Source organism: Oryctolagus cuniculus, chromosome 6 (genome assembly GCF_051225735.1).
Source record: "Oryctolagus cuniculus isolate XC-2025 breed Fujian yellow rabbit chromosome 6, ASM5122573v1, whole genome shotgun sequence".
NCBI lineage: Eukaryota > Metazoa > Chordata > Mammalia > Lagomorpha > Leporidae > Oryctolagus > Oryctolagus cuniculus.
In genome coordinates this window covers 145,741,122-145,768,681 of record NC_142872.1, presented here as the reverse complement: position 1 = coordinate 145,768,681, position 27,560 = coordinate 145,741,122, and the positions used below count along the sequence as shown (strand labels likewise).

Below are 27,560 nucleotides of genomic sequence, written 5' to 3'. Positions count from 1 at the left end.
CCATGGTTCAAAGCCTAATGTGATTTCATTTAGGGAATAAGAGACTTAGCTATCCATCTGACTTTCTGTTCACTCTCAAAACTCTTGGATTTAAAGGATATTGTTATATTTGGAAAGGGCATTTTTATCTTTAAAGGAAAACAGTGTCCTTAGTAATATTTCTGATATTGTTATATCATAGAATTTTTAGGGGCATTGGGTGAGGAGAGGTTTTTATTCTCCTCAGAGAAGACAAATAGAACTGTTTCAGCCACATTTTCATCAAGAATGGCAGGCAAATTTTCCCCAAGACAAAACTCTGCCTCTGAGCCTGAAATTCTCTTTCCAGAATGTTCTAGGGGTAGAAGATCAATGAAAAACTGAAAGGGAAATAAAAATACTCGTGGGAACTAACTGACTCCTTTTTCCAGATGACAAATCCTCTGAGGGAAATCGATAAAACTGTGGGACAATTAATGGATGGACTGAAGCAGCTCAACCTGCATCGGTGTGTAAATGTCATCTTTGTTGGAGACCACGGTAAAGCTTTGTTTTTCCTTTGCTAATAGGAGAGATAAATAGATAATGTTTCTGATGGTGTTGAGGAGAGGGGCCCTTGCCCTCAGCACCCAAGGTGCTATTTTTGTTTCAATCTTTATTTATTATTTATTTATTTCAGAGGCAAAAGGAAGAGAGAGAGAGAGAGAGAGAGAGAGAGAGAGAGAGAGAAATAACAGAGGCTTCTCGTTCACTGATTCATTCTCCAAATGCCTGTAACAGCCAGGAGCTGGGCAAAACTAAAACTGGGAGCTGGGACCTCAATTGAAGTCTTCCACATGGGTGGCAGAAAACCAATTATTTGAAATATCACCTGCTGCCTCCCAGGGTGTGCATTAGCAGGAAGCTGGAATTGGTAGTAGATCCAGCACTCAAACCTAGATACTCTTATATGGGATAGGAGCCCCCTACATAGTCTTAACCACTGCATCAAGCACTGACCCTCTAAGCTTCTATTTTTAGCTGCCTTTCCCTTTTCTTCAGGATGAGGAAAGAAATCAGAGGTTGACTTGAAAGTTTAAGACAACATGAGATGATCCTGTGTTCATTTTGATCAAAAGCAGAGATACTTCCTGTCTTTCTCTTCTTTTATTGGAAAGGCCTTTCTACAAAAATCTGTCTCTTATTAAAGTACTGTGGACAATTTGCTTGTGGTATTAATGGCTTCCTTTGTGGATGTGTCCTATCAGGATCATCCTCCATCCCTGCTAGCCACATCTCCAAAAGATGTCCACTGAGGTCATGTGGTTAAAAATAAATGAAGGGGCAGGCAGTTGGTGTAGTGATTACTGCGTGGGGCACCTGCATTCCATATCCGAGTGCCTGGTTCAAGTCCTGGATTCTCTGTTTCCAGTCCAGCTTCCTGCTAAAGCACATCCTGTGAGGCAGCAGGTGAAAGCTCATGTGATTGGGTTCTCTCTGACCACGTGAGGGAGACTTGGGTTGAATTCTGGGCCCCTGGCTTCAGCCTGGCCTAACTCTGGTTGTGGTAGTCATAAGACAGTAAACCAGTGGAACGAAGGTCTCTCCATCTGTCTCTCTGGCTTTCAACTAAAATGAAAAGAAATAAGTAGAAATGAAAACAAATAAATGGAAGTGTGATGAGAAGGCAGAGATATAGGACTGTCAAGAAAGTGACTTAAAAATCCAATGGTTTGCCAGAATTCACTAAGGAAATTCAAGGCCAACACAGAGGTCCCCGCTGTGGAAGGGAAAAAGCAGTTGAGGAGGCAACTGTTCTAAATGTCTTCATAAAGTGTAAAAATTCATGGCCAACTTTTTGAGATGACCAAGAGCATGCTAAACATGATTGTAGAGCTGGGTGATAGTGGGTACGAGGGCTCACAGAAGTTCTTTTTTTTTTTTTTTAAGTAATTAATTAGGTAGGTAGGTAGAGAGAGACAAAAATATAATACTCCCATCCATTTGTCCAAACCCCCAAAAGCCTGCAAACAGCTGAGGTAGGACTGGGGCCAAAGCCAGGAAACAGAAACTCAATGCTGGTCTCCCACATGGGTATAAGGAACCCAACTGTTTGAGCTATCACTGCTGCCTCACAAGGTGCAGAGTAGAAAGAAACCAGAGCCAGGAACCAGAGCTGGGGAATGAACACAGGTACTTTGATCTGGAATACCAACATCTTAACTGCTAGGCCAAATGCTTGTCCATTAGAGAGCGTTCTTATGTCACAGATGTGACACTGAGATCTAGAGTCTTTCTGTGTTACAGATCTATTCATTTGAAATAGTGGCCTTGGAATTTGGAGCTCCTATCATCTAGCAAAGTTTGGGAGAGGAAAATCGGTTGACTCTTTGCCAGTTCTGTTAAAGAATGAAAGACAAGTCTCTGTTGTCAAAGTTTTGCTCTGAGCTGGAAAGTCTGTCCAGAGTATTCTGAAAGATCTATGAGAAACTAGGGTAAACAAAGCTGTGGGCACTAACTTGCTCCCCTGAGGGGACTAAATGTTTCCCTCCGCAAAATCATGCTTCATGTATTTGGCTTAGTGGAGAGTTACACACAGGATGGAGGATTTGAGACATGTGACCCAGCTGATTCAATTAAAATTGTCCAGAAGTGTTGAGAGCATTTGCTGGGGCCAGACGTCTCAGTAGATGGATCCCAACGAGTCACATGCTACAGTGCTGTGGAGGTCATGGAGAGAGCACAGTCTTACGTTGGCAGCATGCAGGCTTCCTAGATGAGTATATCCATTTGATTTGGGGGACTCAGAGCATTTGTTTCAGAAACGGTAATATAGTCTTGGAGTCAGAATGACTTTCAACAGAGTTCAAAATGCCCTGTGCCACTTAAAAGCCCTATGCTGCTGTTCTTAGTATGTGGCCTCCCTAAGTTTCAATGTCCTCGCCTATAGGGTGAGGGAGGACACTACCACCACCCATACAAAGTTGGCCTGGAGGGTGAAGAAGCACCAATCGCAGTGCCTGGTGATCTTTGAAAGCAAGGGAGACTGCTCACCTTTTAGGTGGAGTAAATCACCGCTTAGACATGTATCAGGTGGAAGAGCCTTCCAGTCTTCCACTAATAAGTACTTGGAGACTGTCCTTTCTGGGATAATATTGGATTAAAACACAGCAGCTTTATTCTTTTTATTTTTCTTCCTGAGGGCTTCAATGTTAAAAAGCAAGATGCATAGCCCTTGTGCTATGTTGGGATGTATTTAACTCTCTCTTCATTCCTGTTTTATTTAAAAAAGGGGGGAGGGGCAAGGATAGGGGGAGAGGGAGGTAGTGGGTTTCAATCTTGGATTCCAGGAGTTAGAATTCAAAGTTTGCCATATCTGGACTACTCTGGGTTATATCTCTTTTTTTCAAAGTCTTAGGACATTCTTTATAGACTCACTTATTTTCCCTCTTAGAGATATCCATGTACTGGATTGTGTAAAGCAGTACAGTAGCCTGTCCTTACCCCAGAGGGTTATGTTCCAAGACCCCCAGTGGATACCTGAAACCACAGAAAGTACCTAACCCTATTCTGTTTTTTTCTACATTTAAAGTTTAATTTATAAATTTGTCACAGTACAAGATAGGAAAACTGTAAGAATATAATGCAACAAATGTTACATGAGTGTGGACATGTGAACTTCCCTGGGGTGGGTAGCAGATACATCATGGGTACCCTGGGCCATAGGATCATTTATGTCTTGGGCAGGGTGGAGCGAAACAGTGCAAGATTTCATCACACTACTCAGAATAGCACTTTAAAACATACTAGTTTTTTTTTCTGGAACTTTCCATTAATATTTTCAGACAATGGTTGACTGTAGAGCCCAAACTGTGGAAAATGAAACTGTGAAGTAGGAGGGACTACTGTATTGTAAACCTTCTTCATTCCATCAAGTCTCATAATTTACAAAAACAACAATGAAAGTCTCTCCTAACCTCTGTAGTGTATGATTCTAAGAGTTGAGAATGTTTTTGTTTGTTTTTTTTTAAAAAACATTGATCATGAAACTTTCCTTGAAAAGGGCAGAAAACACATCTTGAAATGGGAGAGGGATATTTTGTTGGCTAAAACATATTCCCTACCTAGACTGTTTCTGTGCTTTAGTTGTTAGCTTTCAGTTCTGACTAATTACATTGTTTATGACTTGTTTGCTGCTCTATTTTGTTTTTCAGTTTGGGTGGTCATTGGAGCTGACATTTTTCTCTCTCTTCTCTTGTTGCCAGTATTGTTTTGTCAGTAACATCCAAGGCCACCAGTGGAGATGCAGAGAGGACTGGTGATTATGTACTCAAGACAGGAGGTGCACTAGAGAGACAGTTGGAAAATGCACGTTTTGTAAAAGAGACACAGAGCTATAGATTCCAGTTATTCACTCTACCCACAGCTGGGAAGAATTTAAAGCAATCTATGATTTTTTTTTTTTTAAAGAATAGATCTTTTTCATAATGACTTTCTAAATTGTTAAAAAATAATGGTTACTTCTTTAGTCCTGCTGTTCTTGCCAAATAACTTAAAATCATAATTGAGATAATGCATTTTCAGCCTTCTCCTGCTTTCAAGATGATAGGGCTAAACCAAAGTCTAGTGACAAGATTATATAAAAGCAGTTAAAAATGTAGTAAAGTCAAATTGAATCTCAAATCTGAGGGCTCCTCCCATTACGTTAATTAAGAAGATACCTGGATATATTTTTAGTGTCTCTATGAATGTTTAAGATGGTAATTTTAATGTTGCCTGAAAATACTTTTTTTCTGCTCCCTATAGGAATGGAAGATGTCACATGTGATAGAACCGAATTCTTGAGCAATTACCTGACTAATGTGGATGATATCACTTTAGTGCCTGGAACGCTAGGAAGAATTCGATCTAAATTTAGCAACAATCCTAAATGTAAGTTGATTCTTAAAAGACTAAGTGAAAGTGATAACACAGTGGACTCTGTAAGAGTTTGTTCTCTGAAGCTGGAATTCTCGGGTAAAAATTCTAGCTCCACTGACTGCTTAGCTGAGGGCCCTGGATTACTCATTTAACTTCCATGCCTCAGTTTTAATTTTTTAATCTGAAAAGTGAGGATGATAAATCACAGTAGTTATCTTATAAGGTTGCCATGGCAATTAATCTATATGTAAGTCTGAGTGTGGTTCCTGGCATGTAGCAGCATTATAGAAATATTTGCTCTTGGGTTATTTATTTATTTCTTTTTCGGTGTGAAAATTGTTACTTAATCCGAGGCGTGTGTATAATCATAAACTTCTGTTTACATGAAAAAAAATTTCCACGGGAGGGTGAGGCTGGCTTGTTAGCTGAAACTGGTGAGTCTGTGACATGGTTGGTAGGAATCTATTCAGTCCCTGAAGGTTCTTAGAAGCCTTGTTGCAGCATGGGGAAGGGAGGGGAGGGTCTTCCCACGTGTGCAAGCACCCAGAAGGACAAAGTGCTAGGTCTTTGGGAAGAGGCAGCTGTTACAAAAGATTAGAAATAAAACAAATGGGCATCATCTTGTCTCTTCGGTTATGCACATTCAGTTTATGACATTCCATAAATACAGTTGTGGACTAAGACTTTTAGCTGCCCACCTAGCTTTTGAGAAGTCCATAGACTTCCTGGAGACATGCTGCATTTTTGAAAAAATCGTAATGCCTTCACATTTTTAGCTTTGGGAATAAGAAACCATTGACACTAAGCTTAAGACTTTGGGAAATTAAGCTTTCCCCACATTATGTTCCTGAGTCAACACAAATGGGAAATGTCCCAAGGTCAGCTCCAGGCAACGCTGTGAAATAAACAAAGTATTGGTGTTCCTGCTTTCTCTTTTCTGTGGCTCATCCTGGCCTCTGTATCCTCTCTCCTCTGCTCATTTGAGATAGGCAGGCCCTCGGCACCGACTGGGTGAAAGTCATGACCGTACCTCTTGAGTTTAGTGTTTGCGTGTTTGGGCTTACGCAAGAAAGATGTTTTCCGTTTTGAAAAGCATTTCTGATATCAATAAATGTCATGGGGAGGTTATTTTCAGGGGAGGAAAAACTTTCCAGGAGCAGGGGAAATGAAAAAATAACTCCCAAGGAGGAGATGTTTTGTTCTTCACCAGCCTCCTATGTGGTTCCATAGTGTGGGAGACAGTAGCACAGAGTGCTGAAGAACACAGACAACAGTGGTAGGAAGTCTGGGTTCTAAACCCGGTAGTGTCAGGTACTCACAGGACTCACTGTAACACAGGAGAAGCTACGTCAGCACCCTGCGTGTCAGCTTCCTCATCTGCAAAAGAAGGATTCTTGGGACGATTCAGTAAGAGATTGTGTGCATGTAATAGGTTATGGTTAGCACATAGTCAGAACCATGTAAACGTTAGCTATGATGATGCTGCCTTGGCTGCTCACTCTTTCAGCTGTATATATCTAATATTGAATAATATAAATAATAATAATGTATACATTATTTAACCCTTCCAATGGCCCTGTAAGGTGTGTGTTATTATCTGCTTACACGCAGTAAAATCAAGATCAAAGAAGGATGAAAGAAGGTGACAGTTAGTGGCAGAGCTGGGATTTGAACCCAGATGTGCAGATTCTTAATGGCTGCCCTTTCCTCACACAATATGGAGACTGTTAGCATGACAGCAGTGAGCACTTCACAACCGAAGGATCTGGGGTCCCAAACATGGACTCAGGCATATGTGATTTCCTAGTAACTCTCTGGGATTTATCTATGTAGAGGACTGCCCTGTGTTATTTATTTCTTTTCGTTATCAAAGACCATGAACTTATTGTCTTTGGTTCCTTTGAGGAGTACTGTTTATGAGGCTAAAGAGTGTAAAGATTTAAAGCATGGCTTGTTCAGTCAGATTGCTTGGGATGGACGAGTAGTCCCATTGTGCAAGCTTCTCTATCTTCTGTAGGCCTAGTAGGGGAAGGGTTATTGCCTAGCAGTTAAGAAGCCCGCATCCTATATTCCCAAGGATCTGGGTTCAAAACCTAGTTCCAGCTCCTGACTCCAACTTCTCGTTCATGCAGCCCCTGGTAGACAGTGGTGATTGCTCAAGTAATTGGGTTCCTACTATCCATGTGGGAGACCTGGATTAAGGTCCTGGCTCCTGGTTTTAGATTGTATAGGGCATTTTCTGAGTCAATCAACAGATGGGGGCTCTCCTCTGGCCTCTCTGTCTGTCTCTCTGTCTTTCAAGGGGCAAAACTTTAAAGACTATTGGCATAATGAAGATTGACTAGCACATGATGGAGTTGCTGTGAATGACCAGAGAGTAAGTGCCTCCAAAGCTCTTATAAAGCGATAAGAGCATGGAGTAGACTCAATTCAGGTTAATCATTATTGTTACTACTATTGTTTACTTTGTAACGCAACTAAAATTTAACCCTAATCTAAGTAGAACGGAGTCCACATTTTAACTGGATTTCATGGCTTTAGGACCAAATTTTTTTTTTCAATTTAATAGTTTTCATTTTTTTGAAATAACATTTTTAATTTATATTATAATGAAAGGTTTAATGGGTCTACTAAATAAAGAGTTCAACAAATAAAAAGTAAAAAGACCATAGTCCAACAGCAAGGGCTATAAATAGTAATCAAATGAGAGATGAAGACCTGAGATTCTGAGAACGGTTTTTAGAGTATGTAAAAGTGTACAGCAAGGCACGATTATTCATGCATTTCCAACAAATATGAGCAGATATGTATTAATATGTATTAACAAACATTATTGAGTGTCTACTATGCACCAGGCACCAGGGATATGGCAACAAATGGTGGGGACCAAGCCTACTCCACTGGTGTTTATGTTCCAGGGAGGGCTGCATTCTGGCTGTTGATATATCCTCTGAACTCTGCTTTCCTTCTCTGCTGATTCTATAATGACATACTGTGGCAAACTTTTCGAAAACAAAACACAGTCTCCTCTTTCTCCCTACGACTCCCCCCACCCCTGAAAAGGAGGCTTTCAGATAACACAATCCTGTTTATGTAGAGCCATCATTTGCATTGTTTTGCTTTTAGCTAGTTCAGTGTATTGACTAAAATATCCTTTGTTTATTTGTAGTAAAAGTGAAGGAGTTATGTACATATGCGTGTCTATGGCTGGAAAGGAGCAGCTACCTATATAATTAGACACAGTGCTATTACCAAGGAAAGAATCTTTTAAAAAAAATCTCAGTGCATTAAGATTTATCTTACAGTGGATGATGACTTGTTTCAAAGATATGCAGATAAACAGGAAGTTATGCTCAAACCCCAAATGTCCAGTTTGATTTCTTTTTTAAAAATATTTACTTATGTATTTATTTGAAAGTAAGAGTTATAGAGAGACGAGGGAAGAGAGTGAGAGAATGAGAGAGGTAGAGAGGCAGAGAGCGACAGAGAGAGAGAGAGAGAGAGATCTTCCATTCACAGGCTCACTCACTCACCAAATGTCTGCAATAGCCAGGGCTGGGCCAGGCGGAAGCCAGGATCCAGAAACTCCCATCTGGGTCTCCCACATGGGTGCAGGAACTCAGGTACTTAAGCTATTTTCTGCCGCTTTTCCCAGGATCCTTAGCAGGGATCTGGATTGGAAGTGGAGCAACCAGAACATGAACCAGCACTCATATGGGATGCCAGCACTGCAGACAGTGGCTTTACCCTTTGTGCCACAGTGCCTGCCCCTGTCCGGTTTAACTTCTCATGTTAAATTGCAAATAACCTAGGCCTAGATGCTATACAGGAACCGTTTGAGGGAACTTGAAGAAGCAAACTACCTAGCAGTGTCCTGGTGCTGTGGAAGGAGTGTTTCCCTTGGAGAAGTGGAACTCTGGATCTGGTTGGGAAATTTATCACAGGACTTGTTTAGCTGCATTCTACTTAACTGAAATTTTAAATACCCACACACAGTTATAAGAGGGGACTTCAAGAATGTCACATAAAATAGAATTAAACAATAAGCTTATTTTGCCTCCAAAAATTTTTAACTCCCCTCCGCTGTTTCACTCCATGAGTGCCGGCAACAGCCAGTGATGGACCAGGCTGAAGCTGGGAGCCCGGAACTCAGTCCAGGTCTCCATGTGAGTGACAGGGATGCAGCGAGTTGGTCAATGCCTGCTGCCTCCCAGGGTGCACATAAGCAGGAAGCTGGAATCAGGAGCAGAGATTTCAACCCAGGCACTCTGGATATGGGACATGGGGATTGCAAATGGCATCTTAATAGCTGGGCCAAATGCCTGCCCCTGTGTTTTCTTTTCTTTTTTTAATTTATTTACGTTATATGAGTCTCATGTATTTCATATGTACAGATTTAGGAACACAGTGATACTTCCCACCCTCCCCTCCCTCCCCCCACACATTTGAATGCCCCTATCTTTTTTAAAACAAAACACTAAGGTGATAGTTCCTCTGGAAGGTGGGGTGGGGAGAGGTAGGGGAAAAATTGAATCTTTTTCTGCAAAAAATATTTCTCTGTGTCTATTGTCATTTCTTTGGTAATCAATTTCCTTTTCTCTTTGAACAGATGACCCTAAAGCGATCATTGCTAATCTCACGGTAAGTGTTGGAAATTACAGGAAGCAGCTTCTATGCATCACCTTCTGTGGTTGCTTCCCCTGGGGGATGGAGGAACATTCTCCCTATTGCTCTGCCACCCTGTGTATCTGTTTCCTTCAGATCTTTCAAAACTTCTGCTTTGTGGACTGCTGCAGGCTCCCTAATGGTCTTGGCAATGATATAACCCGAGAATATTTGATCTTTCCTTGAGAACTGAAAAGGATTCATTCATGGTTAAACAAATGTTTGCTTTCTCTGTTTCATTGTTCCCCCATTCAGGGTAGAGACCTTAAAGCACTTGAGCATGCAATCAGATAGGCCTGTACATGCTCATCTCTTCCTGCTCCACCTCCCAGCCCTCGACTTGAAGCAGTTGGGGAAGGGCCTGGGAGTTTGACTTTGCCCTCAGTTGTGGTCTCATGAGTCAGGAATGTGTCTTAGAATTCCTCACTCCTCTCTTCTAGCCTGGCGTATCTTCTCCAAAGCTATCTAATCCCTTTTGAACCCTTTTGTTTTCAGCATGTATGATCTGATAGAGGTGAATCAAAGTCCACTTATTCAGGAATCAGCCTTTTGTTTGGCCTAAAGCCTCCTTCAACTTCCTAGAGAGGAAAACAGGACTTTTTCTAGATGACACCCCATCTCAAGGCCCAGTTCCATGTTCTTTTTTTTTTTTTTCCAGTGTAAAAAGCCAGATCAGCACTTTAAACCTTACTTGAAGCAGCACCTTCCCAAACGTTTGCACTATGCCAACAACAGAAGAATTGAGGATATCCATTTACTGGTGGAACGCAGATGGCATGTTGCAAGGTAACTTGGAGATTGGCTGTCTCTGTTTCTCATCTTCACAATTACCTCTTTGGCAACTGAAAATGCCTTAAGGTCTTCAGCTGACATTAAAAGAAATCTCAGAAACCTCACTCTTTCCAAAGATTGTGCATGCTAGATAAGCCACTGGGACTGTGACGGGACATCTCTGTGTTGAGTCTCATCACCCTGAAGTGTCTCTGTAGTCCCAGGGCAACTCTGTGTGTGTGTGTGTACGTGTGTCTTTCAGTTTTTGAATTTACGTTGTAGCCTCTATTTTTGTTACTTGAAGAAATCAAAAGTCTAATTGGGATCTTGCCACATTGCCATAGCACACTGGACTGATTGGGTCTTAGTTGACAAGAAATTGCCTGTAACAACATTTATAGAGGACTTTAGAAAAGTTGTTAATCTTAAAACCTCTGTTACCATGGACATATTTTATATTGATTTAAATAATTCCTATGTTTACCTTCTTTTGATCTATGGAAGATTCCCCCATTTGAAAGAGACGTTTCCTTGCTTTAGAATCTGATGTAGGATATGTCTGGAGACTGTACTCACTAATTGTTTATCGTTTTTCACACAGACCTGGAAGCAGCCCTTTAGCACTCACCTTGCTCTAACTTTGTGTTTAAGAAAAGTGCTGGGAATCAGTATGAAGCAAAAATTGAATAGCTATGCTACTACATATTTTCTAGCTAGATACTCCGATGGGTTTACAAGGGAGAGAAGATAATGAGACAAATGTAGATCCTGTAGGAACTTTAATCAATACTGAACACTTAGGCACATGTGACCAATAGATAAATATCCTACTATAACTGTACATGGAGTAGATATAATTTAATTATAGGAGATGCTGAAGGAAATGATTGGAATCATTTAGAATACACTTGAACAATCCTCATGGATATGTGACAGAGAAGTGACCAAAATGACTTGGCTGACTATGTCCTCTGCAGGGTCTTATATGAATGGGGCAACTTGGAAGAAAAAGTAAATTTGGCACAGTTGATGATTTTATATGAAGAAAACACAGAAACTGAATAGAAGTGAAAGATGATGACAGTTGAGCAAATTAGTGTAGACCAAAGCCAGATATTTTAATTAGCAGTAAATATTTTTAACTTAATGCTTGCATTGTTGAATTATTATAAATACATAGCTTATTACCCTAAACCCAAGGTACTTTTTTTAAGAGTAGAAAACCACTTGTTATATTTCTTTGTCTTTCATAAGTGCTTTACTTCGGTGTCATGGACCTTGTAGGCATACAAGCAATATTTGTATTAATAACCATCAAAAGTTTTTTTTTCCAAGCCACATGACAGTTATGCAAAAGATGTCGTCCTGGTCGAAAAGGGAAGATCAAATTGTTTTCATGCCTAAAGAGCCATGTTTCCATTTTCTATTTCTAAACAGGGATATTGCTCAATGAGACTAGGCTCTTGAAAGGTCACTATTACCGTTAATTAACCCCGCAGTAGTACTTTAATTGTATTATAGGTAAATTTGTACAAACGTTTTCATATAATACAGATCTGCATTCATTGATTAAACATAATACATTAAAAAGTATCTATGATGTCTTGATTTGGAGTCTAGTGAGGGGTCTGTAAAAGTGAACCAGCCCAACAGGATCGTATGGTGGAACATTACCTGTGACAAGTGTTCTGCCCGGCATCAGCATGAGGCATGAGGAGGGCACCATGGCTTCTCCTCATGGGTCCTCATTTAACCTGGGTGCTAGTCAGCACCAAGGCACTTGGAGAAATGAACAGAAGCATCTTTTCATCATGACCCGAATGATGATGCAATTGAAAGAGAGACAAACAGGCTTTCAAAACTTTTTTTTAAGAGAGTCTTTGTCTCCTGAAATTGGCTTTTTATCTGAATGATTTTCTGAGGAATCCTGACTGATCCAACAATCTTTTCAATGTAGGAAACCTTTGGATGTTTATAAGAAGCCATCAGGAAAATGTTTTTTCCAGGGAGACCATGGATTTGATAACAAGGTCAACAGCATGCAGGTATGACTACAGACTGTGAACGGAACCTGTGTTTTGGTTATTCTTAAATGGGCTGGGAAATGGGGTGTGAGTGAAGTTATGTAGAATTTATAAAGGAGGAAGGGTTGCTACCAGATATCCGGAGTTTTTAATTGTTTTTTGCTTGTTTTCTTTTCTTGTGGAAGACTGTTTTTGTAGGTTATGGCCCAACATTTAAGTACAAGACTAAAGTGCCTCCATTTGAAAACATTGAACTTTACAATGTTATGTGTGGTAAGTCCCTTATTGAATCAAAACCAATGAAACAATCCTTAGTTAATTTGTGAAGTTCCTCAATGTCAGAGAAAAAAATGAGGTGCCTATTTTCCGGGACCACCTCCTCTCCCTGCAGAAGAATGTGGTAACTTGCCCAATGGTTCAAAGGGCAGAATATCATCCCCTTCTAAGGCTTCTTTGTCTTCCTTGAACAGTTGACTAATGGGGAGTTTTCATAGTGTTGCTGTTGGCAGCCTCTGGCTGATCCAACATAGCATTACAGTTTGACACCACTGGTCAGAGACCTGATGAAGCAAGAGTTCCGCACAGAGCTTTCTCCCACCTCTAGCTCTCGCGTTGCAGCCCAGTTACAATTTTGCCAACTTGCATCCTGGCCAGCTATTTATGTGCTCCTAATTATTTTTCTTCCTTGAGCTTTCAGTTGCTGAATGAGGACAACTTTTCCTATTTAGTAAGGGAGTGCCAGTCTGGTGGTTAGAGGGGGAGCCTGCAAGTCGGGTCTCCTGGGTTCTTTTCCCATCTTGGCTGCTAGCTCTCCCCTGTCCTGCCTCTCAGCTTAGACAAGTCACTGTATGCCCACTTGGCAACCATTCACTTGCTATGAAATCAGCCTGTTCATCTCACAGCGGTGATTCAAGGCACACAGCCAAAGTTTCCTCTTGTCCCCACACTTCTGTAGAGTGCATTAGAGGGCAGACTTGTGGTCATTTATTGATTATAAGTCCCATTTCAAGATTTGGGATGAAAAAAACCTGGAGAAGTGCAGAAAAGCAGTGATACTGACAACGATAGTTCTTGAGTTATAACTACCACAGACACAGGCAGTAACTATTATTAGGGTACTGTGCCTTCACTCATTTTGGGACTTATTCATTGTCAAACAATGGACCTGGCTATTTCAAGAAGCTATCAGAAGACATGGTCAAGCCAGAATGGTTCTGTAGGTACAGAGGTGTTTCTTGCCATCCAAATCTCTTTTTAGTCAACTCTGATTTGTATTTAGCCTTCAGACCATTTGACAGTGAAAGTCTCACCATCTGTAATCAGAGAACATTTAACACCTGGCCTCTTTTCTTTCTTTTCATCAGATCTTCTGGGATTGAAGCCAGCTCCTAATAATGGAACTCATGGAAGTTTGAATCATCTCCTGCGTGTCAATACTTTCAGGCCAACCATGCCAGAGGAGGTCACTAGGCCCAGTTATCCAGGGATTATGTACCTTCAGTCTGATTTTGACCTAGGCTGCACCTGTGATGATAAGGTAGAGCCCAAGGTAGAAATAATCTTTGTATTCATCATATGAAATAGTTGCTGGGGCCGACGCCGTGGCTCACTAGGCTAATCCTCCGCTTTGCGGTGCCGGCACACCGGGTTCTAGTCCCGGTCGGGGCGCCGGATTCTGTCCCGGTTGCTCCTCTTCCAGGCCAGCTCCCTGCTGTGGCCAGGGAGTGCAGTGGAGGATGGCCCAAGTACTTGGGCCCTGCACCCCATGGGAGACCAGGAGAAGCACCGGCCGCGGCGGCCATTGGAGGGTGAACCAACGGCAAAGGAAGACCTTCCTCTCTGTCTCTCTCTCTCACTGTCCACTCTGCCTGTCAAAAAAAGAAACAAAAAAAAAAAAAGAAAAAGAAAAAGAAACAGTTGCTGGGTATATAATAACATTGCCCAATAAAGCTTTCTAGGCTAGCATTGGAAATGGTCTATATCTCTGCTGTCCAAATTGGTAGCTGGCTAGTGTGACTGAGGAACTAAAATTTTAATTTAATTACTTTAAATCAAAGAGTTGTCTGTGCTTCCTAACTTCCGTATAGAATAGCACAGGTGTAAAGAATGAAGGGCAAAATGTAGAATTCATGATGCTGTTCTGTGGAGTGAATTCTCAACCACACTCTTTATTTTTATTTATTCATTTCCCTATGGATCACATGTCTATTAATCATGGTTTTGGCCAGGAAACAGGTGGCCCATGGAGTGAAGGAGAGTTTAAAGAGATTGCTTCAATTATGTTTCATGAGAACTATTTACAAAAGCTCAACAGGGAGGAATGAAGCCAGTGAGTAATGGAGAAGTGCCTTGGAGTTAGCAGAGAACCCTCCAAGGACTGGAGGTGGAAGGAAAGGAGCAAGATGCGAGGACTTGGAGAAGGGCTTGGATTGGTGAGAACCTCTGTATTTAGTAGATGAGTGCAACTAATGCATCAAAACTGGGTATGGAGGGTGCAAGGGAAGCAACATGCTTCTCTTACCTCTAGTCCCCTGCAGGTGGATCCTATTGTTGGAGCCCAGACAGCAAGTGGCAAAAACACTTTTTTTTTTTTTAAGAGAGAGAGTCTGTTAGTCCATCCACATGTTCACTCCCCAGATGCCTGCCACAAAGCTGAGAACTCAATGCAAGGAACCCAATTATTGGAGCCATCACCACTGCCTCTCAGGGTCTGCATTAGCAGGAACCTACAGGAGCCAGAGTCAAGTATCAAACCCAGGTGCTCTAATGTGGGACATAGAATCCTTGACAACTAGGCTAAATGCCTGACCTGCAGGTGTATCTTCGAAACATCTCTAGAAGTCAGTTCCCAGAACACAGAGCAGAGTGGGGAAGGATGCAGCGTGGATGAATTGCTGGTGATATGAACAGAGACAACCCATCAGGCCATGTATGGACAGTTTCTGAATACCAAATAAGCTACAAGGATTAGCAATAACTTTTCTATTGAATTTTATATTGATGAAAGACCTCTAAAGTCATCAGTGCTTCTAATAGCAGGAATTAGCCAATGTTACTACAATGAATTGATGTAATACCAGCCCAAAGCAAAGAAATCTGATATTTTTACATGTTTGCTTTTATTAGGTATAGAAGTATGATTTTTCTTTTAGGCCTCAGAAAAATGCAAAGTAATTTTCCTATTGCCCTATCCTCTTCTCCATCATTTGCTACCTTTCAGGATTTCTTGTGACCTAGGAGCCACAGTCTGGGACACTCACCATTTGAAAGATTCAGTTTGTTCTTCCCTCTCCCCTGTTTCTTTTTTCTTCTCCTTCCTTCTCGTGTGCCTACCAAGAACTAAGGAAACTCATTATTATAAGTAGGTAGTGCTCAGCCTGTAGTGGGAACGAGTTGAGCTGCCAAAGTCAACTTAAAGTGGCCTTGTGACAAGGATCCCACATATAATTTTAGAGGAATCTATTGTTTGTATCATATTTTCTGAATCATCTTTCTTCTAGAGAACAGAAATATTTTGAATCTCTTGTCTTAAACTATGTTAGAGAATTTCTGAATTGTCTTTATTTGTCTATGAGTTTCTCTAAAAGGCTACTTTCATTTTCTTTTCAAATTTGTTTAAAAGATTTGTTTATTTCTTTTAAAGTCAGAGTTATAGAAAAAGAGGGAGAAACAGAGAGAGATCGTCTGTCTGCTGGTTCACTCCCCAGATGGCTGCAATGGCTGGGGCTATGTCAGGCTGAAGCCAGGAGCCCAGAGCTTCATGTGGGTCTCCCTTGTGGGTGGCAGGGTCCCAGACACATGGGCCATTTTCCATTTCTGTTCATTAGCAGGGAGCTGGATTGGAAGTGGAGCAGCCAGAACACAAACAGGTGCCCACATGGGATGCTGCTGTTGCAAGTGGCAGCTTCTCCCACTATGCCACAGAGTACCCCATTTTTCTTTAAAAAATATAATTTATCCATACTGAAAAAAAATGTAGAGATGAATAAAATCAACACTTCCACACTTCATAATAAAGAAAGCATTATAGATTCAGGGAAGGCTCCATATGTTCCCTGACCCTTTCTTCCTACCCAGATGTTATCAGTGTGAATATATCCTGAATATAGTGTGTATAATTTTCATGCATATTTCTGTACTTCTACTCCATATTCCTGTATCTCTTAAATAACATATAAGTAAGGATTAGTACATGTGTGGCTTCCTAAAGAACCTATAGTATAGTTTTGCATATTATAAACTTTATATAAATGCTATTATGCTATATATATATATTATATGTACCTGCAAGTAGATTATTCATCATTATATATTTTTGAGACACATTTATGTATATTAATATATGAAGCTTTAGCTCACTGATTTTTACGATAATAGTTAATATTTGATTCTCTAAATATACCATAATGATGTTATTCATTTACTTATTTGAGAACATTTGACTATTTCCAACATTAATTATTATGAATAGTGCTACGCAGGCATACTGCAAATGTCTTCTTATCCACTTATGATAGAGTATACTCTCAGATGTATAGTGAAGGGTAGAGTTGCCGATTCACTACTTTTCAAAATTGCTGAGTCATTTCTTTCTAGCTTTAGAAAAATTTTATAAATCAATTTGGTGCTTTTGTGAACCTGGAGTTAATCTGATTATTTTATAGATGTGTGGCCAAATCATTATCATCACCAACATGATTATTCATAGTCTTAAGAAAAAAAATAGAGTCACAGATTAAAGAAGATGTTCACAGTCACAAAATTTATAGGAAGGGGAGCTCTTTCAGATTGTGTATTTGAGAGAAAATAGTAATTTCACAAAAGATTATGATAGTGACAAAGTTTATGACACTTTTTGGGATTTAGCAGGTTGCTAAGTAGAGCGGATTCAGATGAGAGGAGTATTTCTGATTTGCTTTCCTTTTGTCTTTTCTGGTTTTCCCATATGAAGAACAAATTGGATGAGCTCAACAAACGCCTTCATACAAAAGGGTCTACAGAAGGTAAGAAGTTGCTAGAAAAAAAAATCAGATAAATTTTGTTTTCTAGATTTCAAATATTGAAGAGAATTCTCATTTACTTCATAGTATAAGAACAGTATTTTAATATTCAAATTTGGATTGCCAACTGATTTTTGGATCTATCTGGCTAAGGGTATTCATTTATTCTACATACCTAAAATTCTAGTTGAATTATAGAAAAATTCCAGTAGCTTTTTTGTTTTCCTCAATAGTGTTTAAACCCTCTGAAAAACAGGCAATCCATTGTGTTTTCAATGGGCCATAAATTTATCATGAGAATGCCTGTGAAGGGAATGGTAATCACAATTATAAATAATGGCAGCTGGTACCTACATGGAGGCTCAGCTGCCTGGAGAGTGAGTGTGCATGTCATGGTGGGAGAAATAAGAATGGATAAAATCAGATCTTTCTCTTCACAGGAAAGATCATCTTGAGCCCTAACTCATTCTCTTCTTATTTTCCATCCAATGATAACAAGCATGTATTAATGAATTTTTGCAAGCTTGTGATATAGTAACAACAACAAAGGATCTTAGTGATTTGTATGCAAAAAAATGTGTTTGTTGCTCATATTTCAGTTTGCTGACTATAGACCAAGTGCTGCTTTGTCCCTGTGTACACTTTATTTTGGAATCCAGGCTGAAGGAGGAGCTCCTATTTGGAACTGAACTTCCTTGCTCATGGCAGAGGGAGAAGGGACACGGTGGGACTGTGTACTGATTCTTAGTGCTCCTGCTTTTATGAGGCATATGGTACTTCCATTCATAGTTTACTGGCCAAAACTGAGCACATGACAGTCTTTCTGCAGGGATTTTTATCCTGCAAGTCACATGCCAGTGGGTGGACATGGTAAATAATTAGGAATTGTAACACAATCTATCACACAAGCTCTTTCTTCTGATTTTGAAGTTCCATAGAATTAGGAGAAAATAGAAAGAGGGGGAACCTATACAGGTTATTACAGTAGATGGATATGTTGTTGTAACAGCCAGGGATGCTTAAAAGTGTCTTAAAAAAACAGATGGAACTCAATTACAGCAGTTCCAACCATGCAGTAAAGATGCACATGGTCTGGTTCCCCTGAGAACATCTCTTGAGTCCTTAGCTTACATATGGTTCTGTTTATCACATGCGCTGTTTCCAATCTGATTAAATAGAGGTAGAGGAAACCAGTAGATTTTATTTACTTGACTTATTTTTCCTCTTTATAAAGATCTTCATCTGCCTCCTTCTTCCTTTTCTGCATCACCACCCTCCCCCTTTTCCCTTTGAACACAGAACACAGACTGTGCAGCACATAATGGGATGAAACACATAATGGGATGAAGCCAGCTTTGAAGATAGGACTTCGCTTTAAAGATAGGACACAAATCCTTCACCAACTCTACAAGGGATTTGAAATGTGTGTTACCTAACATCTAGAGGACTGGATTGTCATAATTTTAAAAACTGGGATTTTCCAGAGGCAAGGGGTGAAGAGGTTCGTGATTTGAGCATCTCATTTAGTCAATTAACGAGGCAGAGAGCTAGTACTGAGATGTTCTCTTCCAAAAGTCACTAAAGAGATTGTTCATGATAACTTTTAATGAACTCCCTGTTTTTGCTGATTCAAACTCTGGCTTTTCCTGAAACTAAAACATTTCCATCTGAGAAAAAAATTTAGTTTGTTGGTAACAGTGTAGCGCTTGTGACAAAACCAGCTCCACAATTCAGCATAAACACTAGCCTCAAACTTCTCTGAGCGTGAAAGCAACAGGCATTTTCTTTGTGAATCAGATTCTCAGGGCTAGGAGGAGCAGTGTGACATCACCTCTGCAATGCTGTGCCCAGATATGAGCAGAAAGGTTCTTGTTTATACCACTGAAATGTCTTTTTGTACCACTGACACTTAAAGTTAAGCTTTAATACACAAACTTACGTATTTACGTGGAAATGGACCCTCATGGGATCCTTCAGCAAGCATTTATTATATGCACACCCTGGAAGAGAAACTCTGGTTTCTCTGAGACAATTGTGAAACTGAGAATTTCCAACCAACTCAGGGCTTCAAAAGGATGATGTCAAATAATAGGGGAGAACCATGGTAACACAGGACCTTGGTCCGCTTACAGCCTAGTGGGAACAGACTTTGATGTTGAGAGAGGGACTTTGGAAGCACTGTATGAAATAAAAATAATTATAGTCATATATCTTTGTCTTACTATGTGTAGGACATTCATTTTCTTGTTTTAATTCTGTAATACGTATAAACTCAATGTTCTCACTTCTGTTTCTTTCTCTTAGTCTTTGTCTCTGTAAGGGTTTGATCTCAGTCATTTCTTCAGCTGCAGTGTTTCTTTCTTGAAGTCACTTGTATAACAAATCCAGTCTCTTACTTAAATATTAAGTGTCTGCTCCACAACAGTAGAACCTTGTGAGTGAGACTCCCCATGTGTGTGAGTCCATGTGCATCTTGCATTCAGAGTAATTACTTCCCCTTTGTGGATACCTTCAAATACCTTTTGAGGTTTTTAAAGGGTTTATATATGTAAAATTCTATACAAATATAAAGTTGTACTATTTTTATCATTAGTTTTTTTTTAAAAGATTTATTTTATTTATTTGAAAGAGTTAAAGAGAGAGAGAGGTCTTCCATCCACTGGTTCTCTCCCCAGATGGCCGCAACAGCCAGAGCTGCGCCAATCCGAAGCCAGGAGCCAGGTGCTTCCTCCTGGTCTCCCACATGGGTACAGGAGCCCAAGAACTTGGGCCATCCTCCACTGCCCTCTCAGGCCACAGCAGAGAGCTGGATTGAAAGAGGAGCAGCCGGGTCTAGAACTGGCGCCCATATGGGATGCCAGTGCCTCAAACCAGGGCATTAACCCACTGTAGCACAGCGCTGGCCCCTGTCATTAGCTTTTAAGAACACATACATAGATAGTTCATATTTTTCAGAACAAGCCATGTCCCATAAACTCCCTACTTGCAACATTCATAGGTGGCTCTTTCGATGCCATATACTAAATAGTCACCTATATATTTCTACTAGGGTGTTTCAAAATGTTTATGGAAAATGGATTGAAAAGATGAGTTTATTTTTTTTAATTGGATCAAATGAAGAATCCTCAAAAACTTCCTGGAAAGTATTTATTATGAAAAAAACTATGAATGGATTTCAAGCTCCTTTTGCATCCAAATTAACTTATCTTTGAATTCCATTTCCCATGAACTTTTTGATGTACCCTCTTACAAAACACATTTAAAAGCCCCACATACCAGTAGTGAAGAAACCCATGAGGTCTGTGAGGGTAAAAAGGAGAGATGTGTCCTCGATTAAGCACAGGCAATATTTTGCTATAAATATTGAAACTGGTATAGAATGAAATCCTTTACTAACATGAAGATTAAGAAAAATATAATCTTCAAAAAACAGTGATTGAAACTGTTTGTTAAAGTCTTAATATTCTTAGATATGTGGTAAATTCTGGATCTTAATTGCATTATGTTTGCTGTTCCTAATGTCTTGGCCAAACTTTCTGTGCAATGAAATCTCATTTCCTTGTGACATTGAATCAACAGATGAATAAATGGCTGAAGCAGAAAATTTTAAATCTCTCCCAGCAAGCAGTTTTGACACTATAGTTAGTATAATTTTCACTATAAGAATAATTATACTATTTCTTTTCACTTTTCTCTACTTACATTGCTGTGAAAATGTTTTATATGTTCTTAGATTAGTGGTAAGAAAAGGAATCATAAAGCATTTTGACACTTCTGAGGTGTTTGGTTTCTTTTCACACATTTTGGGTAGAAAGGCAACTTAAGCAATAGTAATTCTTTTATTTTCAAAGGCCTGAATATGGTCAGAGAGGGGAACTCTTCTGTAGCTCTTTTCAGGTCTGAATTATTTCTCATTTTTGCTACTTCTTTGGAGATTCTGGTTGTACTAAAGACAGAGAAATATACTCATGTTTCTGTGTGTGTTTGCATGTTTGTGAAGACTTGAAAGAAATCATTGCATAGCCTAACTCTTCATGATTTATAGTGGTTTCAAGATGAATTTGATGACAGTTATTGAATTTTAATAAGCTTTACCTACCAATATCCTTTGCTGACGTTGAAGCAAAGCTCACACCAACAGCAGTTACTACAGCTGCATCTTCTTTGGGTCACGACTGAGCTAGGTGCTTTCCAAGTTTGGCCTCTGAGCAGTGCAGCATTCCAGTGAGATATGAGGCTTTGGGAGATTAAGGTACAGAGCTACAGGGCTATAATGGCTGAGCTGATTTTACTCCAGGCCTGTATGACACTGAAGCCCACATGCTTTCCTCTGAAAATGCTTCTTATTCCAAGAGTCAGAAAGAGCGAGCACGTCAGGAGAGAATTTCAGGGCCTATCCAAGTTTAGAAGCTGTTTCTGATACAGACTGCTGTCCTCATTTGCTTCCTGGCAGGTATAACCCAAGCAGAGCTCGTGCTCAGGAGCGGTTGAATCCTCTTGCAATATATCGCTCACTGGAATAGCTCAGCAGTCAGTATCCGGCTGGAGGTGGCTTCACAGGCTAGGAGAGTGGGGCAGGAGGATGGAGGCCCAGATCCTGGGTGCTGCTGTGTAGCTGAATAATCTTCTATAAGTCCTGAACCCCAATTCCTTCATCGGTGAAATGGAGAGATACTGATCCGCCCAGTCTAGCCATGAGGGTGATGAGACAGGTCATTTATGCAAAGCCAGTGCTTTTAAAAGAAAACAAAAACATCCATTCATTTACCTATGTTTAATTTATTTTTTAAGGAATACATGTTTCATAAGTAATAAGAATATTCTTCCTTCCATACCCACCCTCCCACCCCTCCTCTTCCCTCTCCCCTTGCCTGTCCCATTCTCCATTAAGATTCGTTTTCAATTAACTTTGTACATAGAAGACCAACTCTATACTAAGTAAAGATTTCAACAATTTGCACACACACACACACACACACACAAAACTGTTTGAGAACTGGTTTTACAGTTAACTCTCAATACAACTCATTGAGGACAGAGGTCCTGCATGGGGAGTTAGTGCACAATGACTCCTGTTGTTAATTTAACAATTAACACTCTTATCTATGACATCAGTGACTGCCCGAGGCTCTTGACATGAGCTGCCTAGGCCATGGAAGCCTTTTGAGTCCACAAACCCCATCAGTATTGGACATGGCCACAGCAAAGTGGAAGTTCTCTTCTCCCTTTAGAGAAAAGTACGTCCTTCTTTGATGGCTGCTTCTTTTCACTGGGGTCTCACTCACAGAGATCCTTCATACAGAACATTTTTTGCCTCAGGGTCTTGGCTTTCTATGCCTGAAATGCTGTCACGGGCTTTTCAGCCAGACCAGGAAGCCTTAAGGGCTGACAGTCATTCATTTATCAAACAGTATTTACCAAATAGATATTACATGATTGGCAGTATTGGAGATTCAGTGATCGGTGAGATATAAACTCCTATCCTCATAAAGTTATTGTCCTATTACAGAATTTAGCCAGCTGATGAATTTTAGCATAATGTTTTAGATGTTGAGTTACAAAAGAATAGGAGGGTGGCATTGTGGCATAGCAGGTAAAGCCACCATCTGCAAAGCCCGCACCCATATTGAGTCAGTTCATTGCTTCAGCGGCTCCATTTATGATCCAACTCCCTGTTAATGGCCTGAGAAAGCAGCAGATGATGGCCCAAGTAGTTGGGTTCTTGCACCCATGTGGAAGACCCAGATGAAGCTCTTGGCTCCTGGCTTTGGCCTGGCCCAGCCAGAGCCTTTGCAGCCATTGCAGCCATCTGGGGAATGAGCTCGTGGATGAAGATACCTCTCTCTCTGTGTCTCTCTCTCTGTCTCTCTCTCTCTTTCTGTGACTAGGACTTTCAAACAAATAAATCTTTTTTTTTTTTTTTAAAGAAGAACAGAGCAGGAATGGAGATATTAAATAGAATCCCATGGGAAGGTTGAAATGGCAGTGAATCATAGTAGTCACTTGTAAAGCAAAGGAGAAAAGCAGACAGGAACAGGAAAGACCTTGGGTAGAGATTTTGTGGTCACATTGAAAAGCATATTATTGTGGTAGTGAACATTTAGCAAAACAAAAAACGTGGAGAGATTTTCATGTGGCTCCCAAGTTAGCCAGCTAATCTGTGGGAATATGAATCAGGAAACTGAGGAGGGAAAAGAAACACAAATGCAAGTTTGCAAGACCAAGTTCTGGAAAACAAAAAGAATGAGTGCTAGGGAAGTCCACACCACTTAAAAAGATTTGTCTCACAGGATTTGGCCAAATGTGGTATCTGGAGGAGGGCCTTGGCATGTACTGAAAATGCCAGAGACACTATTGTAAACAGGGAACTGGGGTGTGGAATGAAGGCTTGTCTGGAATTCTGTGAAGACGACGACTACCCTAGATTCACTTCAAGAAATCCCAGGAACATGTGGCAGAGGAGGAGGTCTGCACATGATCTCCAGGATTGCTGGTCTCTAGACAAAGATCTTAACATATGCAGACTGACATCCAAGTGCATTCTGTGGCCTGAGGGGGGATTTTCAGTTAAACAGAAATGCTATGAGTGTCAAGCCCCAAATGTCTTAAAAACTAGTGGAGCCAGGCTCTGGCCAAGAACCTGTGATCTCTGATGCTTGGGTAAAATGACAAGGCAAAATCATAGATTTTGATTCTGGATGTAAAAATTCATATTTCTTACTGCACAAGACTATTGTACCTCTTAGATAAATCTAAGCTTCAGGAAGATCTAGATAGATTCATTGGGTCAGTTTGAGTCTTGGGTGAATTTTAACAGGCTATTGAAGCTGCTGTATTTTTTTTTCTTTACACCATTCATGCTCAGTCACAGCTGAGAAAAGTCAGTCAGGTAAGGACACATTTGTGCCCTAAATGTGTGCCATAAACTGCAGTTATAACAATAGCTTGGAAGCTTGGAAGCCCAAATGTCTGAAGCAAATTGATTCTCTCTGTGCAGAGTGGAAGAGTGAGCAGAAATATAGATGCTTCATCAGGGAGGATTTTCAGGAGAAAGTGATTCTTCAGGTGTCCCCTTCATTCTTGTGCCCCCTTCCCTTTCTTTCTCATGGCTCTTCTACAAATAAAGGCCAGATTATGTGTCCATATTATTGGTCATGCACTTTGGGTGGGAGGGCAACTGATGTAAACTGAGGCACAGGTTATCCTGGGTTAGCGTCGTATGCTCTGGAAAGACCGTGACGGGTGCCATGTCACCCTGTTTGTGACATTCGTCATCCTCTGTGTTCCTGCCGTACTCTGTAGATGCCTTTGATTCACTGCATTGCATCTCAGGTCTTTGTGTCATTCTCGTCTCCTGTTGAACTGTAAGTTCTTTGAGAGTTAGAGCTTTATCTTCATCATCTTTGCCCAGTGTCTCCGTCCTGCATCCTGAAGCTGGCACCAAGTGGGTACTCAGAAAATATTTGATGAGAGGGAATACATCCATGTATAAGTCCGGAAGGAGCTAGGTGATGAAGGCTGCAGAAGTTAATGCCGCATAGAGAGAAAAGAAATAATATGGGAAATCACATGGAGTTGCTATTTATGTTGTTAATTCTTAGAAATAACGTGTAATCACTGTAAGGAGTTGCTATTAATGTTCATGGGCAGGGTTTTGCAAATAAATCAGACCTCATGCAATGGAGTGTTGTGTTGAAGAATGCCAAGAACTGAGGGGATCTGGCGGAAGGAAAAGCCAAATTTGGTGGAGACTGGATGTTGTCCAAAGCTTTTGTTTAGTAACTGCTCTAAGCAGAGGAGTCCCATGCAGAAACATTACTGCTACTCTGTTGTCTTCTTACTGAAAATTGATTATATGCCAGGCTTGAGTTTGAGTTTGGAGGAGTGTATTTGGTAAGCATCAAAATTTTAAAAGATGGAAAGAGAATAGCTTCTCAAAGAATTTTGATACTTCTGCTTCCAGCTGAAACCAGGAAATTCAGAGGCAGCAAAAATGAAAACAAGGAAAACATTAATGGAAATTTTGAACCTAGAAAAGGTTTGGTTTAAGCTTTGAAGGAAAGTCTGGGTTAATCAACTGCCCCAAGTACTACTGTTATGATTTGCTGGCTTTTTATTTGTTTATTATATTTAATTTGCTTAATATTGTCATATTATGTTCTAATGCTTATGGGTGGGTCCCCAAATTTGGCAGCTTAACCTAGACTTCTATATTTACTGTAATGGTCGTTTGTAAAGCCAAACTACCAAGAACAGACTTGTGTTGTAATAGTGTAGGCTGCTTTGCCTCAAATCAGCAGTTCTACTTGGGAGGGTTCTTGCGAAGTATTCTACTAAGGGTTTTCTCCGTTACTTGCGTATTTTGATAATACTTTAATTAAAGCAACATGTATACATAATTTAATAAGTGATTGCCAGAACTGATTTTCTCTAATAGAATAATAATACATTTTTTAAAATTATCAGTTAGGGAATCATGGAATTGCCTAAACTTCAATCTCTAAATACTTTGGTCAGTAGGGATCCCAATTTCCAAGAATCTTTGGAAGTTTTAACTTTGGCTTATCCAAAGTGGGCAGATCAAGCCCCAGGCATCTATTTTGGATGTAGGGTGAGGATCTGCACGTTAAACTGCTATCTTTTCTTCCTCAAAGAGTAATGTTTTAGACTTTTGTCTCTGAGAGCAGAGTTTTCCTTTGGGCATCTGAATTTGCAGACCTCCAAATTTTACTTAGTTCTTTGGTAACATCCATATCCTTCTTCTGTATTTAAAGGACCCTCTTAAATGTCCACTTATTTTATTTATACATGTTTCTTTAAGTTCTTACCTAAAGACTTTTACCCCATGTGACAAAGCTGCTTATGTTAAATGCTCATTACTACTCACTTTTTATGCTGAAATAATGCACATTTCAGTTGTAGTTTGCAAATAATGATAAAGTGAGCCTTCCTCTTAATTAAATCATTGGTCAACGTGATAAACTTCTTCAGGGATCAATTTAATTCTACAAAAGATTTTCGATCATTGGCTTCACTCAGCTGAATCATTTCCAAATTGACCACCTAGTGGTTCTTTTCTGTGACAGTTTTACATTTTACAAGAAAAGAAAGCATTAACAGAAATATGATATTTACATTATTGTTTTGAGAACTGTAAACCTTGACCCATGCTTAGGTCATCAGATAAACTACAAAAGTACTAGGAAAACAACTTGATTAAATTAAGGAGAAGGTGCTATGTTATTAATAAGTGAGCTAGCAAATTCTAGACAACTTGACTCTTTTCCAATATTTCTTTTAACATTTGCATTTATATATATTTAAAATGCTTTATTTGTTTCTTTCCTAGAGAGACACCTCCTCTATGGACGGCCAGCAGTGCTTTATCGGACTAGATACGACATCTTATATCATACTGACTTTGAAAGCGGTTACAGTGAAATATTCTTAATGCCACTTTGGACATCATATACTGTTTCCAAACAGGTCATTGAGAAAATTGCTATATGTTCTTCATTCCATTACCTTCCTTGCATTTCTCCCATCATCGCTTACTAAATAGAATTTTGTCTCAGAAAATAGTTGAAGTTTTCCTGATGAAAGCAATTCTGCTTTGGATCTATTGCAAGATATTTTGAACTGATCTTTCCTCAGTGTTTTAATAATTTCATGGTAATATGTTCAATTCTGAAGGAAACATACTAACTCTTTTAGTTCCTTTTACTCTGCTTAAGTCACTGCCCAATAGTTACAGAAGTCACCAAGGTTTGTTTGCTTATTTGTTTTAATAGACTTTATTTTTTAGAGCCGTTTTTGGCTTACAGCAAGATTGAGTGGAAAGTACAGAGAGTTCCCATATACTCCCTGCTAATCCTTCCCCTCGCCACCAGCCTCTTCTACTATCAGCATCTTTTTGTTTTGGTTTTAGTGAGGATGAGATAGGTAGGTATATATCATAACTTAGTTGGCAGTTGAGGTATGTTTGCAATTTTGGAATACAAATAAAAAATGCTTTTATGCCCAAACACAGTTTCTTGTTAATTTTTACCATGTGCACTTATGAATGTTTTAGTGTATACCAAATATACATAAAATAAATCTTTATACAGACCTATATATAGCAAATATATATATACATATATATATATATATATTTATGCTGGTATATGTCTATTGTCTTTGTTTTCAGAGAGAATATGTCTATATTATTTCTTAGAGTGTT

At 39.8% G+C, this 27,560-nt stretch overlaps 1 protein-coding gene across 16 annotated transcripts in view; it reads left to right on the top strand.

Moving 5' to 3' along the window:
* ENPP2 (ectonucleotide pyrophosphatase/phosphodiesterase 2) overlaps positions 1–27,560 on the top strand; it is a 116,355-nt gene that overhangs the window by 75,624 nt on the left and 13,171 nt on the right. For 5 of the 16 annotated variants that reach the window (XM_070075429.2, XM_051844005.3, XM_089335632.1 and 2 more), the window contains 10 exons: positions 411–519; positions 4,765–4,890; positions 9,488–9,519; positions 10,202–10,329; positions 12,272–12,359; positions 12,524–12,611; positions 13,703–13,887; positions 17,290–17,341; positions 25,302–25,376; positions 26,688–26,824. In XM_070075429.2, the coding sequence (XP_069931530.1) occupies positions 411–519; positions 4,765–4,890; positions 9,488–9,519; positions 10,202–10,329; positions 12,272–12,359; positions 12,524–12,611; positions 13,703–13,887; positions 17,290–17,341; positions 25,302–25,376; positions 26,688–26,824 (1,020 nt within the window). The remainder of the gene's footprint in view (positions 1–410; positions 520–4,764; positions 4,891–9,487; positions 9,520–10,201; positions 10,330–12,271; positions 12,360–12,523; positions 12,612–13,702; positions 13,888–17,289; positions 17,342–25,301; positions 25,377–26,687; positions 26,825–27,560) is intronic. The other 11 variants (XM_070075433.2, XM_089335631.1, XM_051844007.3 and 8 more) reach the window with 3 other exon arrangements.